The following is a 13,628-nucleotide window of genomic DNA, read 5'->3' as shown; positions in this document are numbered from 1 at the left end:
TTTATCAATGGCGGGGAGGCACGCAGGCCGGCTGCGCTCAGGGCTCCGCTTGCGCCCTGCAGGATGCCCGCTTCCTTCCTGGGTCGCAGTCCAAAGCGCCGCCGCACGTGGCTGCTGCTTGCGGCTTCACAGCCAGCACGCCCACGGGAGCCGCGGGCCGTGGCCCTCCCGTCCCCTTCCCCATGAAACGGGAGTGCTGGGGAGCGCGGGCGCCCATCCAGGCTGGGGTCTGGAGAGAGCTGGGCAACGCAGCGTGCGGTGGTGTGTCCTGCACGGCCCTGGGCTGCTGGCAAGCGGGCAGCTCCAGCTGCTCAGGTGGAGCCAGCGTGAGGAGCAGCCCGGGCTCAGCTCTGCACACAGCTGCGGCAGCACAGCCAGGCATCTCCCAGGGCGCGGGTCGTCCTCCTCCATGCCCTCCGGAACCGGTAGCGCAGCGCTCGCAGGCTGAATCCGGAGGCAGGCTCTTCCACCGCAGTGCCCAGCATCCGCAGGGTTTGAAGCGCCAGGGAAGAGACCGAGGGGCTGCTGTCGTTCGCCTTGCCTTGAAGGGCTGGGACGGAAGGAACGGAGCCGAGGTCAGAGCCCGGATCTGCGGGGACCTAAGGAGTCCCTCCAGCCAGGGCCACCCCCGCGCCCGCAGCTCTTGCCAGGGCCAGCAGGGAGGCAGGGGCACCGGCATCGGCCAGAGGGGGCTGCCCACCGCTGCCCCACGGGCCCCTGAAATCTCCCCCGGCTCTGTCCACGCCACCCCTCACCCGCGCGGGGAGCAGAGCCCTCCCCGGCCGGGGCAGGGGTTTGAGCTCCCTACCCAGGGTCTTTCCTCCTCCCTGCCAGCCCCCGCAGACACCCCACTGCCCTCGCTCACCCTCGCAGATGACCTGCAGCTTCTCCTGGTGCCCATCCCTCAGCCGCTGCCCAGCGAGCCCTAGGCACACGCAGCCCATCACAGATCCCGCTGGCCTGCCCGCCCCAGCGGCCCAGCTCCCCCCCACCGGCCCCACCGGCCCGGCCACGCGCCCTCCTCCCCTTGGGCAAGGCTGACCCCAGGGCGGTCCCCTGAGCGTGAAGCCCAAGAAGGCTGCCGGGGACCCGGCGAGGCTCCCGCCGGCCCCCCCCTGCGTGGGGCAGGAGCGGGAGAGGGCGGCAGGGAGCCCCGCGGACGCCCAGCCCCGCGTCGGGCAGTCGGGGCTCTGCAGCCGCCCGGCGGGTTCGGCAGCAGCCGTGGCTGGGGCTAAGCCACCGGCGGGCAGGGAGGGACCCTCGGCGGGCTCGTGGCTCACCAAGGAACCTGACGGCTGCCTCGCGCAAGGGTTCCTGTGGGCTCTGCAGGTACGGCAGGCTCTGCTCCACGTACTCCTCCGCTCTGCTGCTGTTCTCCGCCAGCTGGTGAGAGCACCAGGGGACAGGGTTGGCGCAGAGCCCGCCCTGAGGCCCAGGCTGGCCTCCCCTACCTTCCCGTGCCCGGACACCCACGACGTCCAGCCAGCAGCGGGCTGGTGCTGGGCTCTGGAGGGAGCAGAGGACAGCGTGCTCCCCGGGCTGCTGCGGTGCCACCCTGCCGCCAAGGCCCAGCGGGGCACCCCTGGGCTCCGGGGGGGGAAAGGCAGCCTGTGTGCGGTGCAGGCAAGCGGCGCAGGGGCACAGCTGCCAGCGGCGCAGGGGCACAGCTGCCAGCCCCACGCGCTGGGCACCGGGGGAGAGGGGCTTCTCCAGGCTGGCTGTGGGGCTTCAGGGCCGTCCTTACCAGGCGCTCAGCAACCCTCCAGGTCTGCTCCGTCTCCAGCAGCTTCCGGAGCTGCCTCCGCTTCAGGAGCTTGGCAGCTCCAAGGAGGGCTTCCCGAGAGGCCTGCAGAGCACCAGAGACTGGGAGATGGCACCGCCGCCCAGGGGCCAGGACCTGGCGGTCCCTGGGCAGAGCGAGAGCGGGGGGCTGGCAAGGGTTGGGGGTCCACGCCCTGGCCTTAGACACCTGCAGCACGCTGGGAAGCCCACGGGGGCTCCGGGGCGTAGGTCTTTGTGGCTGCGCGCTGCTGCCGAGCTCTGCTGCGTCAGGCAGGGCAGGGGTGGGAAGAGCCCCTGCCCGCCTTCTCGGCTGCTGCCAGCTCTGCGGCCGCAGGCAGGGAGGGGCTCACTCCCGGCCCTCCCCAGGGACTCCGGAGGTTGGGCCCCAACTGAGGCACATTCCAAGCGCTTGGAAACGCCCACCTGAGCTACGCTGTGGTCCTCGTCGTGCAGGTGGAAGAACAGGGGCATCAGGCTCCTCCGCACCTCCTTCTTCCCCTGCTTCGCGTGGGTGCCGACTGCGACATCCACCGCATCTCTGCAGAGCAGGATGGAGCGCTCGCGCACGGAGCTGGACTCCTAGGAGGAGAGAAGGAGGAGGGGAGGACCTCAGTCCCGGCTCCTCCAAGCCCACGGCGAGGAGACAAACGCTTGTGGCCCTCCCGCTGCGGCGAGGAGAAGAACTCGCAGACCTGCGGAGAGGGACGCACCGGCCCCGGGCCACGCACGCGAGCCCCCCCCCGCAGGCATGCGAACCGAGCCTCTGCTCTCCCGCCGCCTTACGTTTTCAAAGAGCGGCAGGAGCGCCGCGAGCAGCTGCAGCGCGATGGGGACAGCCGTCTGCCTGTCCGCCAGGCAGAGCGTGTTCCTGAGGACAGTCAGGGCCGCCGTCCTGATGCCGCAGTCGTCGTCCCGCAGTCGCTGCGTGACCTCTGGCAGCAGGCCTCGCAGAGTCGCCGCCTACGCCAAACAGGCGATCTCATTTTGTGACCGCAAAAGGAAACCGCGCTGGCAGACCGCGCTGGCGGAGCCGCTCCGCGTGTAGAGGGTGCGGCGCCGCTCGGGCAGACGTCCGTGTGCGGCGCAGCCCGGGGCCTGGCCTGAAGCGCTCGGGGGCCGCCCAACGGGGGACGCGGGGGCAGCGGCCACCCTTCCCGCCGCTCCCGCCGCTGCCGGCACAGCCCGAGCGAGCCGCTGCCCACACCACCACCCGCAGCCCAGCCCCAGGCGGAGACCCTCGCTGTGCCCGGCTGCCCCTGCTCACCTTCTCGGGTCTGCCAGACAGCGTGGCGAGGCTCGTGACTGCCATCCTGCGCAGCGCCAAGCTCTCGCTCCGCAGGTGGAACCGGAGGACGTGCAGGGTGTCGCCGTCGACGCGCTCAAAGTCGTCGTCGTCCAGGAGCTGAAACGCACCAGGCAGCGGAGTGAGAGCCTGGCACGGCCAGCAGAGCTCCCGGGTGGCTTGGGGCAAGGCACCAGGGCTGGTCACAGCCCCCGCAGAGGGCCCTCACCGCCTCGCCTCTGCCCTCTGCCTCACGCCCGCAGCCCAGCTGCCCCCCGCCCGCCCTCAGAGAGGCAGCGCTCGCCACCAGGCCCACCTCGACGAAGACGGCCATGGTGCCCATGTCCTGGCAGGCCCGGAGACCTCGGAGCGCCTGTGCGGACAGGGAGGCGCAGCAGGCCGGCGCTTCACGCCGCAGCACCCTGGCCGGGGGGAAAAAAGGCATTGGCGGCAGCCAGCTGGGCAGGCAAACCCCTCTGGGAGCGCGCTGCCAGCCCCAGCCATTCCCCCCAGGCCAGGCCAGGCCAGGCCAGACGGGGCAAGGCTGCCTTCGTGCCTTGCCTCGGCTGCTTGCGCCCCACCGCCCGCGAGGAAGGCGATTGTTGCGGGGGGGTGCTGCGGCCCGAGGGTAGAAACGCCGGGGGAGACGAGGGCAACCGAGAAGGCTCTCACCTCGTCAGCGCGGCGATACCGGTGGGGTAGGTCTCGGGGCTCATGAGCGCGTCCCAGGCGCCCTGCCTCCCGATGTCTTCGGCCAGGGAGGCACCGCCCAGGCAGTGGAACAGGGCTTGCATGGTGCTCACCGTGCTCCTGCACGCAGAGCAAACCACGGTCACCCGTGGAGCCCCGGCCCCAGCTCTGGGCCCGGGGCAGAGACCAGGGAGCGGGGACAGAGCACCTGATGGGGCGGACTGGAGGATGGCTGGCCTCCCTGCTCCGGCTGCCAGCGGTGCAGCAGCCCCGCCCCGGGCTCTTCAAGCTGAAGGAGAGCTGGAGGACCACGGCCACGAAGAGCTCGTCGACAAGTACGCGCACGCAGTCTCGGCTGGAGGGCACCACGAAGATCTCGTGCATGGCACCAGCTACCTACGGAAAACAACCAGGGAGCGCTCTCGCCGCAGAGACGTCCCGCGGCGCTGCCTGGGGCTGGGGGCCTCGGGCGCTGCCCTGAGCTGAGGGAGACAGATGCCAGGGCAGAGCCCGGAGCCCAGCCGTGGGGGGCTCTCGGGGCTCGGCTCCCTTTCGCGGCGCAGGCCCGCGAGCCGAGCCTTCGTGCTTCCCCTCCAGAGGGAACGGCCCAGCCGGCCCCACGGGCCCTGCTGGCTGCCCGGGGCTCCCCCTGCCCAGCCCCACAGCCTGCTCTGCCCAGGCAGCCCCGCCGCCCCGGGCTTCCCGGCGGCCGAGCAGGCAGGCGGCGGCGGCGAGGAGGGAGGAGAGCCGCCGAGGGCGGCAGAGGCGGGGGCGGGCTGCCTGCCCGCGTGCTGCGGGGCCGAGCAGCACGTGCTGCCCTGCCTGGCTGTGGCCCCGAGGCCCCTGGCCCCGGCGCCCCTGGGGAGGTCCGGGCTTGGGGGCAGGCGGAGAGGGGGGGACGGGCTGGAGAGGGGCACGCAGCCCCGGGCGGGGGGAGCAGGCCTCATCCGGACACTCACAGCCAGGAAACGGCAGCGGCTGCATTCTCCCGTGTCGCCGCGCTGGCTGGCGTCTTCCTGCTGCAGCAGCAGCCTCCTCAGCACGCTGTCCGCCAGGCAGGGCTCAGAGGCCAGGATCCTCCACATGGCCCTGGCAGTGCTGCAGAGACCGAGCGCGCCGTCAGGGGGGCCGCCTCGGCCACCCCCCCTTCTGCCTGGGCAGGCCCCAGAGGTCCCGAGCTGCCCCCGAGGCTGGCTGCCCACCTACCTGTCACAGTGCGGGGAAGCCCGCAGCAGGCCGGCGGTCACCTTCCGAGGGTTCAGGTGGGCCACCTGGACGAGGGTCGTCCTCAGGATGTCCTGGAGCGGCTTCCGGCTGAGGTGCGCCAGCTGCACGTGGATGGTCTGCGTGATCTCTTCCACCTGGCGGAGGCAGCGGGGTGCAGCGGGGTGCAGCGCAGCCACGGGCCCGGCTGCCACCGAGAACCGCTTCCCTCCCGTCGCTCCTTGCCGGCCGCAAAGGCCGCCCGCCCGCCGGGCGCTCCCCAGCCCGGGACTTGGGGCGGGGGAAGCGGCCCCCGCAGGGCACGCGCACAGGGCGATCCGGCCGCACGCCGCCTACCTCCACCAGCTCCGAGCACGAGTGTCTCAAGACCACCTCCAGCACGTTGGCAACCGTCTGGGCGTCAGAGACCCTGGGGTGCACCATGTTGCTCAAGACGGTCAGGAGGAAGTCGCTCCTCTCCTTCGGGAGGAGGAAGCTCCCAAACACCTGAGGGAGGGAGGGAGGGAAGAGGTGTCGCAGCGAGTGCCCTGCTGGCGGGGCACGGCTGAGCAGCGGGGGCGGCTCCGGAGCGAGAAAGCGGGGGCGGCGCTGGCCTCCTGCCCCGGGACAAGGGCCAGCAGCAGGGGCTGCTCCGGAGGGATTGCAGCCGGATTGCAGCCGTGGCGCGTGTGGAGAGGAGAGGGAGCTGCCCTGCGGGCTGAAGGAGGGGCACAGGGGGGGCGAGGGCACGGGGCGCTAGCTCTGCTGGCCACCGGAGCTCGCGGTGGCCGGGACAGCTGGGGCTGCTGCACCGATGCTGGGTTAAAGCCTCGGGAAAGCTCCTCGCTGCAGAGAGGCGGCGGGACCCCGCAGCCCGATCGCAGCCCGATCGCAGCCCGATCGGCGGGAGGCCGCGCCGTTCCCCGCGGTGGCGGCCGACGCACCCGTTCGCCCGAGCAAGGGGAGAGGAAGCGAGGGAGAAGCGAGGGAGAAGCGAGGGAGAAGCGAGGGAGAAGCTCGTTACCGTCGTCTCGTCAGCGGGCTCCTTGGGCCAGATAGTGCTAGCGCTTTCCCGCTGCGTTGGTAGCTCTCGATCCTCCCGTGCTGCCTGGCAGCCTGGGCAGGAGGGGGAACACACGGTGAGCTGGAGGCAGCAGGCGAGGGCGCGAGGGAGAGCTCTGCGCCTGGCTCTCCGTTCCGTGGGGAGCCAGAGCCGTGGCAGTGCGCCCGCTTCCAGGGGCAGGAGGGGAAACCCTCCCTCTTAGGCTGCAGAAGGGCACGAGAGCTGGGTCTGGCTGCCGGCTCGGGAGGAGGAGAGAAGCCCGGGAGGCTGCTGCCGCAGGCTCTCCAGCCCAAGGGTCCTCCGAGGCGGGCTGCCTGGGCCCCGGGCTTGGCGCAGCACGGCTGCTCCCCTGCTCCAGCCTCGCAGGAGTTTGCCGCTCCTTCCTCGAGCAGAGGAGGGGGGCTGAGGCGGTGCGGCGCCTCGCCTGGGCCCGTGTGGCTGGAAGGCCCCGGCATCTCTCACCCTGTCGCAGCAGAACGAAGCTGTGCAAGGCACCGAGCGCCTCCGCAGCCGCGCAGCTGATCTCGCGGTCCTCCTCGGCACAGGACAGAGCGACGTGCCCCATCAGCTGCCCCAGGAATTCCACCGGCTTCTCTCTGAAGAGGAAGAAGTTGCCCTTCCTGAAGGGCACGGCCTGTGGGAGAGAGGAAGGAGCGGTAGCAGGGCCAAGCTGCGGCCGATGGGACGAAAGCCCTCGCCTCCGAGAGCGGGCCCCGGGCCGAGTGCCGCGTGAGCCAGAGCTCTGGAGGGCTCTGCCCTGCGCTGCGCCCCGCGGAGGCACGGCCTGCGGCAGCTGCGGCAGGGCAAGGAGCGTGCTGCCTCCCCGCGCAGGGAGCCCTGGAAGGGTTTTGCCTTCCCTCCCCGTGAGCCCGTGGGACTGGGGTGCCTGCCGGAGGCTTGAGACCCTGGCTCTGCTGGTCCTCCGCACCCCCATTCAGCTGCGGGAGCCCTCCTTCCCCGCCTGCGGGACTCCCCACCTCCGCAAAAGGGTGCAGCCACGCGCCCTCTCCTCCTTCTGGCAGGCTGTCCCAAGGCCTGGCACCGTCCTTCCCGGGAAGGGAAGGGAAGGGAAGGGAAGGGAAGGGGAGGCAAGGGGAGGCGAGGGGAGGCGAGGCAAGGCAAGGGAAGTCAAGGCAAGGGAAGGCAAGGGAAGTCAAGGCAAGGGAACGCAAGGCAAGGCAAGGGAACGCAAGGCAAGGCAAGGGAGCGCCTGCGGGGCTGCAGCAGGAGCCCCGGGGCCAGGGGGCCGGGAGCGGGCAGCGGCAGCGGGGACGGGAAGGGCCTGAGCGCCCCGCAGGCCTTCCACGCTGAAGCGGCTGGGCAGCAGCCCAGGGGAGGGAGGGCTGCCGGAGCCGGGCCTGCAAAATGCTCCCACGGCCCGGGACGGAGCTGGCTCCCGAGAGAAAAGGCACGGGAGAGAGCAGCTCCCAGGGAGAGGGGCAAAGAGGCTGGCGCACGGCTGAGCCTTACCGAATCCCCTGCCACAGGCCCCTTACCTCCAGCATCAAAGAGGACATCCAGATCTGGCTCAGGCGGACAACCCTCCCCACAGCCCTCCGGCGCCTAGCCACTTCCTGGGATGCCATGAAGGGCAGCAGGACCTGAGAAGGGAAAAGCTGTTGGCCTTGGGAAGTGACGGCGGCTCCCGCAGCGGTGGCTCTGCCAAGCACCCGGCGGGGCTTCGGCAACGTGCCGCCAAGGCTTCCGCCGGACGGGAGGAAGGCCTGGAACGCGGTCCGGCCGCCCCGCCACCTCAGGGACCGTTGCCGACCGTCGGTGACCTGCTGCGCTCAGGGAGGCAGCCGGATCCCCAGCCGCCTCTGCCCCCTTCCACGCGCCACCCCAAAAATAGCCGCGTGTCCCTTCTCCAGGAGGACGGGCACCCGCAGGGGGGCCCGCGCCAGGGAGGCCGGGCCACGGCCCCTGGGGAGGCCAGAAGAAGGGAGCTTCAGGGCCGGGCTCCCCCTGCACCGTGGCCACGTCCCAGCAGACCTCCGGCCTGCTGCCGCCTGGGGAGGAGAGCGTGAAGGGGGTGGGCAGCAAGGGCAGTGGCTCAGCGGTGCCAGCTGCCGGAGCAGGGGGCCTGGGAAGGACACTCGAGACTCTTTCCGCTGCTTTGGCTCGGGGCTGGGGCGCGCACGCTCCAGAAGGTCGCGTCGCTTTGGGGTAAGGCAAGCGAGAGAGCCCGCCAGCTCTGCTCTCGGCAAACGCCTGACCTGCAAGATCCTCTCCACTGTCACGTCGCTGGAGCTCAGCCGAGCGCCGTGCATCAGCACCTCCAGCACGCTGTCCAGAGTTCTCAGGATCTGTGAGGGGGTGCGGCGGGTGAGGTGCTTGCACCGGCCCTTCTTCCTTGCGGGAAGCTGGCTCGAGTTGCTTGCACCTGAAGCGGGCCTCAGCTGCCCGCCCTCTGATGCCCAGGAGAGGCCTCCGGGTCTCCCGGCTCTTCCTTCTTCTCCTGTCGTCGTCTTCCCGCAGCCAAAGCCGACTCGGAAGACGAGCACAGGGACTGACCGGCGGGCTCTCCGTAGCTCAGCCCACGCTCACCTCGGCATCGAGCGAAGCACGTTCGCTGTCCGTCTGCTGCGCTGGAGGAAGGTGGAAGATGCTGTGGAGGCAGGGGCAGAGGTGCTGTGCCAGCAGGCCTTCCTTCTCTTCGCTGCAAGGAGAGAAGGCGCCGGGTGGATGCCGAGGCTTCCCCGTCCGGCAAGGTGGCCGCAGCCATCGGGGCTGGCAGTCCCCGGGGTGGTGCCCGTACGAGGCGGGGAAGGGACGCGTGGAGGCAATCTCCTCCCTCCCCTCTGCCGCTAAGCCGCGGACAGAGGGCAGTCCCGGCCGGCGGAGCCCGAACGCAGCCTCTCGAGCCGAGAGGCACCAGGGAGCCCCGGAGCACCCTCCGCCCTCCCATCTGGCCCACCGACGGACCGAGCGCGAGGGAGAGCGCCGGCCCGAAGACAGTGCCGCCAGGGTCCTGCCAGGAGAGGGGATGCCTGGTGCCATCCTGGCACCCTGGCACGTGGGGAGGCCCTGGCCCGGCCGGAGTCTGGGGCAGGTACCTCACGGCAGCGACGGCAAGCACGGCTTGCTGCCACATCACGGCGTCTGTGCTGCGAGGGGCCTCCTTTCGCCGCAGTAGCTGGGGAGGGAGAGCACGGCCGGGATGGGGCAGGGGAGCTGCCGGCGCCCGGCCCCAGTCCGCAGCCGGCACCGGCACCCGGAGCGCTGGCCCCGTGGCAGGCAGGGCTGTTGCCACGGAGGCCTGTCTCGCCCTCTCCCTGTGCCCACGTGCCCGAGTGCTGGCTGCCCTTAGCGCCGGGCCGGTGCTCGGCCAGCTTTGCCCCCCTCCCTCAGCCCCCTCACCTCTATTTTCTCCAGCAGCTCACGTGCCGACGAGGAACTGGGCCGGTACCTGCCCCGCAGCCAGGCTCCGCAGAGCGTGCGGATGGCGGCCAGAAACCTCCGCTTCGAGGCCTCTTCCTGACGGCGAGGGAGAAGAGAGACAGCGAGGGAGGGTGAGGGGGCAGAAGCACGGCCAGCAGGAGCAGGGGCTCGAGGGGCTGCAGGGCCGGCGGCGGGGGCCGGCAGGGGAGCAGCTCTGCACAGCCAGCAGCCCTCCGAGAGCCCGCGCGCAGGCAGCAGGCACGGCAGCACCTCGCTGCTGACAAAGTCTGCAGTTACCCTGCCGGTGCTGTGGAGAAAGGCCAAGAAGCAGTCGAGGGCTTCCTTCTCCTCGCCCTCCAGCTGGCAGTGGGAGGCGGCAGCAGCTGCACCCGATGAAGAACAAGAGCGGGGAGAGCTGTAGGCAGGGGCGGGAGGTAGAGGGAAGAGAGGGGCTCCCTCTCCGGCCCTGCGCCCGCCGCCCTGCACGCAGCGAGACCCGGGCCAGGGCGCCGATGCCCCTGGCGTCTCCCCCAGGACGCCGCTAGCAGCAGGGCGGGAGAGGTGCCAGCCCTGCAGCTGCGCCGCCTCCTTCCAGCCCGGCTGCCTCTCCCTGCCCCGCTCTGGGTGCTGAGGCAGGAGGTGGTCCCGTCGATGCTCACTTATGGCGGGGATGCCGGAGCTCTCGTCCTCCTCCGCACGTGTGGCGGGGCCAGCGGAGCCCAAGTCCTCGCCGCGCAGCTCGCGCCGCCCAGGGCTTTCTGACCGCTGCCGCTCCTCTGCGGCCACCCCGGCCCTTTCACCCTCTGCCGCCCCGGGCGCGCGGCTCCTGCGGGGGGAACGTCTGTGGGGAGACAGAGGAAGGGGCTGAGGGTGGGGAGGGGGCAGCCCACGGCGAGCGGCCCCGTCCCAGCGCTGCCTGGCCGGAGCAGGCGGGCGGTGGGGCGGAGGAGCTGGGCAGGGACGGGGGGGGGTCTGCCGCAGCATGCCGTCTGCCAGCGGGCACCACCCCAGCCCTGGCGCCGGCTCTCCTGCCCCCAGCCCCTTCTGGAAGGGCCTGCCTGCCGGGCCCAGGCCCCTTGGGGTCCCTGTGGCGCCGGCCCAGCCCCAGCCCTGCGCTCTTACCTGGCGGAGGCGGCGGAGCCTTGGGGAAACCCCTGGTGCGCCAGGGGCCGAAGGGAACCCCGCGCTCTGCGCGTAGAGGCTCTCGCACGAGCTGCGGGATTCATGTCCTGTCCTCGGCAGAGTCCCGGACACTGTGGGGCTGACGCGCCGGCGCTGGGCATCACTAGCTGCCGCAAGAGGAGGTCACAAAGGGCCCTATTACCCGCCAGCCGGGGCAGGGCGTGCCCCCCGTGACACGGGCTCTCCCAGGGGAGTTGACCCGCCGCTGTCTCCGGCCGCAGCCTCCGGTCCCTCTGCGCGCCTCCCCTGCCCCAGGCGGGACTCCCCAGCGCTGGCGCTCCCCCTGTTATAAGTGGCGACGACAAACTATACGCCAGCCCGTGGACAGTCCAATCAAAATTTATTGAAGCAAGCGGCAAACAGGCAAAACAGCGCTGGGCGGCCGGGGAGTCTCTGCTCTACCAACGGGCGCGCCCCCAACCCCTTTAGAGTCCCCTTTTTACAGCCCTTGGCTGCCGGGCTGAAGCCCAGAGTCCCGGCCCGCGTGGCCTTGTGTAGCGTCTTCTGCGATTGCACGTCTGGTGGCTAAGGGGGTCGTGGGATTGAAGGTTGTAGTCTTCTTCTGCGTTTCTTGTCATTTAGAGCATGCGTACCTTAAAATATTTCCTTATTAGGCATTGAAAGCCGATCTAGCCCGTTCACTTAGCAGGACCTTACAGTTACAAAGTTTCCAACTGCCCCTGTTTGCAAGAGCTAACACTGCCTTGCAAAAGCGAACATACTGTGCAAGGCTTACAAAACCGGTTTGATTAACAAATACATATGATGAATTAATACATAAGATGAATTTATCACAGTAGGGATTATTTTGCCTTTGAATGGGAAGATCCTGAAACCCATAGGAAACAACAATTAAGATGGACTGTACTCCCACAGGGGTTTACAGAATCACCAAATTTGTTTGGGCAAGCTTTAGGACAAGTATTAGACACTTTTGAATTAAACCCAGAAGTGACTTTAGTGCAGTATGTAGATGATCTGTTGTTAGCTGGGGAAGATCAGGAGGCTGGTAGAAATGAGAGCATTAGATTATTGAACTTTTTAAGCCTAAAGGGATTGAAAGTTTCAAAGTCTAAATTGCAGTTTACTGAAGAGGGAGTAAGATACTTAGGACACTGGCTGAGCAAGGGAACTAAGAAACTAGGCCCTGAACGAGTGAACGGTATTTTATCCCTCTAGGCACCAACAAACAAGAGGCAGATAAGGCAATTGTTAGGACTTTTAGGGTACTGTAGACAATGGATTGAAAATTATAGCAGCAAAGTGAAGTTTTTGTATCAGAAATTAGTGGGAGTAGGATTAATAAAACGGACTCAAGAGGACGAACAGAGTCTAGAAAACCTCAAAGCTGACCTTGTAAATGCTCCGGTGTTAAGTTTACCCGATATTAAACGACCATTTTATTTGTTTGTGAATTCAGAGGGAGGAACAGCCTTTGGGATACTAACCCAGGAGTGGGCTGGAAGAAAGAAACCCATAGGCTATTTTTCTAAACTCTTAGATCTGGTTAGCAGGGGATGGCCTACTTGCTTACAAGCTATAGTAGCCACGGCCCCTTTAGTTGAAGAAGCTGGGAAAGTAACTCTAGGGGGAGAATTGAAAGTATATACGCCTCATAACGTACGGGGAGTATTACAGCAGAAGGCAGACACATGGATCACTGACGCCAGGCTGCTGAAATACGAGGGTATTTTAATACATTCCCCCAAGTTGGAACTTGAAACAACTAGCTTGCAAAACCCAGCTCAATTCTTATATGGGGAACCAAGTGAGAACCTAATTCATGATGGTGTGCAATTAATAGAACACCAAACCAAAATTAGAGAAGATTTAGAAGAAGAGGAACTACCGAACGGGTTGAAATTATTTGTAGATGGGTCATCACGAGTGGTAAATGGGAAGCGAAGATCAGGGTATGCGATAATAGATGGGACCACCCTAGAGGTGAAAGAATCTGGCCCCCTTGAGGCGACGTGGTCAGCCCAAGCTTGTGAATTATATGCGGTATTAAGAGCTTTGCAGTTATTGAAAAATAAACAAGGGACGATATTTACAGATTCCAAATATGCATTCGGGGTAGTTCATACATTTGGCAAAATTTGGGAAGAACGAGGGTTAGTAAACTCTCAAGAGAAGGGCCTAGTACATGAGGCCTTGATAAAACAAACTCTAGAGGCTCTAAGAGGACCCAAACAAATTGCAGTAGTACATGTGAAAGGCCATCAGAGGGGTATCAATAAACAAATAAGGGGAAATAATTTAGCTGATGAAGAAGCAAAGAAAGCCGCCTTACTAATCGTAAAGGAAGTGGAACAGACACAGACTCCAATAAAAGCCAATGGTATCGTGAGTTTTACCACTCAAGAAAAGGAAAAACTCAAACAAGCGGGAGTTATTGAAAAGGACGCGAAATGGTGTCTCCCTGATGGGAGAGAAGTAATTCCAAAGGGGGCAGCATGGAGAATAATGAGAGAATTTCACAGGCAAACTCATTGGGGAGTACAGGCATTGGTAGACCAATTCGGAATTAAGTATATGTGTATAGGAATATATGATATAGCCAAGAAAATCGTTGGGGAATGTTTAACATGCCAAAGGGTAAATAAGCATCAGCTCAGGGAAAGAGTACTAGGAGGACGCGAACTGGCTAAGAGACCATTTGAAAGAATACAAATCGATTTTACCGAACTTCCCAAAGTGGGGCAGATACAAATATCTCCTAGTACTAGTGGACCATTTGACCCACTTTGTGGAGGCCTTTCCGGTAGCCCGAGCCACTGCAAAAGCTGTAGTCAAGGTACTGCTGGAAAAACATCGTACCGCGGTATGGAAACATAGCAGTAATTGATTCAGATCGGGGACCCCATTTTACCTCCGAGGATATCAAGGAGATCTTGGATCTCTTAGGAACTAAATGGGAATATCATACCCCATGGCATCCACAGAGTTCAGGAAAAGTGGAAAGAATGAATGGGGAAATTAAAAAACATTTGACTAAATTGATCATTGAAACTAAAATGAATTGGATAAAGTGTTTGCCATTAG

At 65.8% G+C, this 13,628-nt stretch overlaps 1 protein-coding gene across 1 annotated transcript; it reads right to left on the bottom strand.

The window, feature by feature from the left end:
• LOC115336648 (maestro heat-like repeat-containing protein family member 7) lies at nucleotides 1-13,398 on the bottom strand. Its single transcript, XM_041120835.1, has 24 exons — nucleotides 13,330-13,398; nucleotides 10,986-11,108; nucleotides 10,524-10,690; nucleotides 9,699-10,242; nucleotides 9,381-9,497; nucleotides 9,077-9,156; nucleotides 8,568-8,679; nucleotides 8,237-8,326; nucleotides 7,517-7,621; nucleotides 6,483-6,654; nucleotides 5,982-6,073; nucleotides 5,315-5,464; nucleotides 4,961-5,115; nucleotides 4,714-4,852; nucleotides 3,963-4,150; nucleotides 3,737-3,874; nucleotides 3,381-3,486; nucleotides 3,047-3,184; nucleotides 2,566-2,742; nucleotides 2,206-2,361; nucleotides 1,745-1,846; nucleotides 1,281-1,383; nucleotides 866-925; nucleotides 1-550 (listed from the first exon to the last, which is right to left on the bottom strand). The coding sequence occupies exons 1-24, from the start codon at nucleotides 13,396-13,398 to the stop codon at nucleotides 345-347; spliced, it is 3,489 nt and encodes a 1,162-aa protein (XP_040976769.1). The 3' UTR covers nucleotides 1-344.
• Between the last annotated feature and the right edge of the window lie 230 nt (nucleotides 13,399-13,628).

Source organism: Aquila chrysaetos, chromosome Z, assembly GCF_900496995.4.
Source record: "Aquila chrysaetos chrysaetos chromosome Z, bAquChr1.4, whole genome shotgun sequence".
NCBI classification, from domain to species: domain Eukaryota; kingdom Metazoa; phylum Chordata; class Aves; order Accipitriformes; family Accipitridae; genus Aquila; species Aquila chrysaetos.
This window is presented reverse-complemented; position numbering and strand designations above follow the sequence as displayed.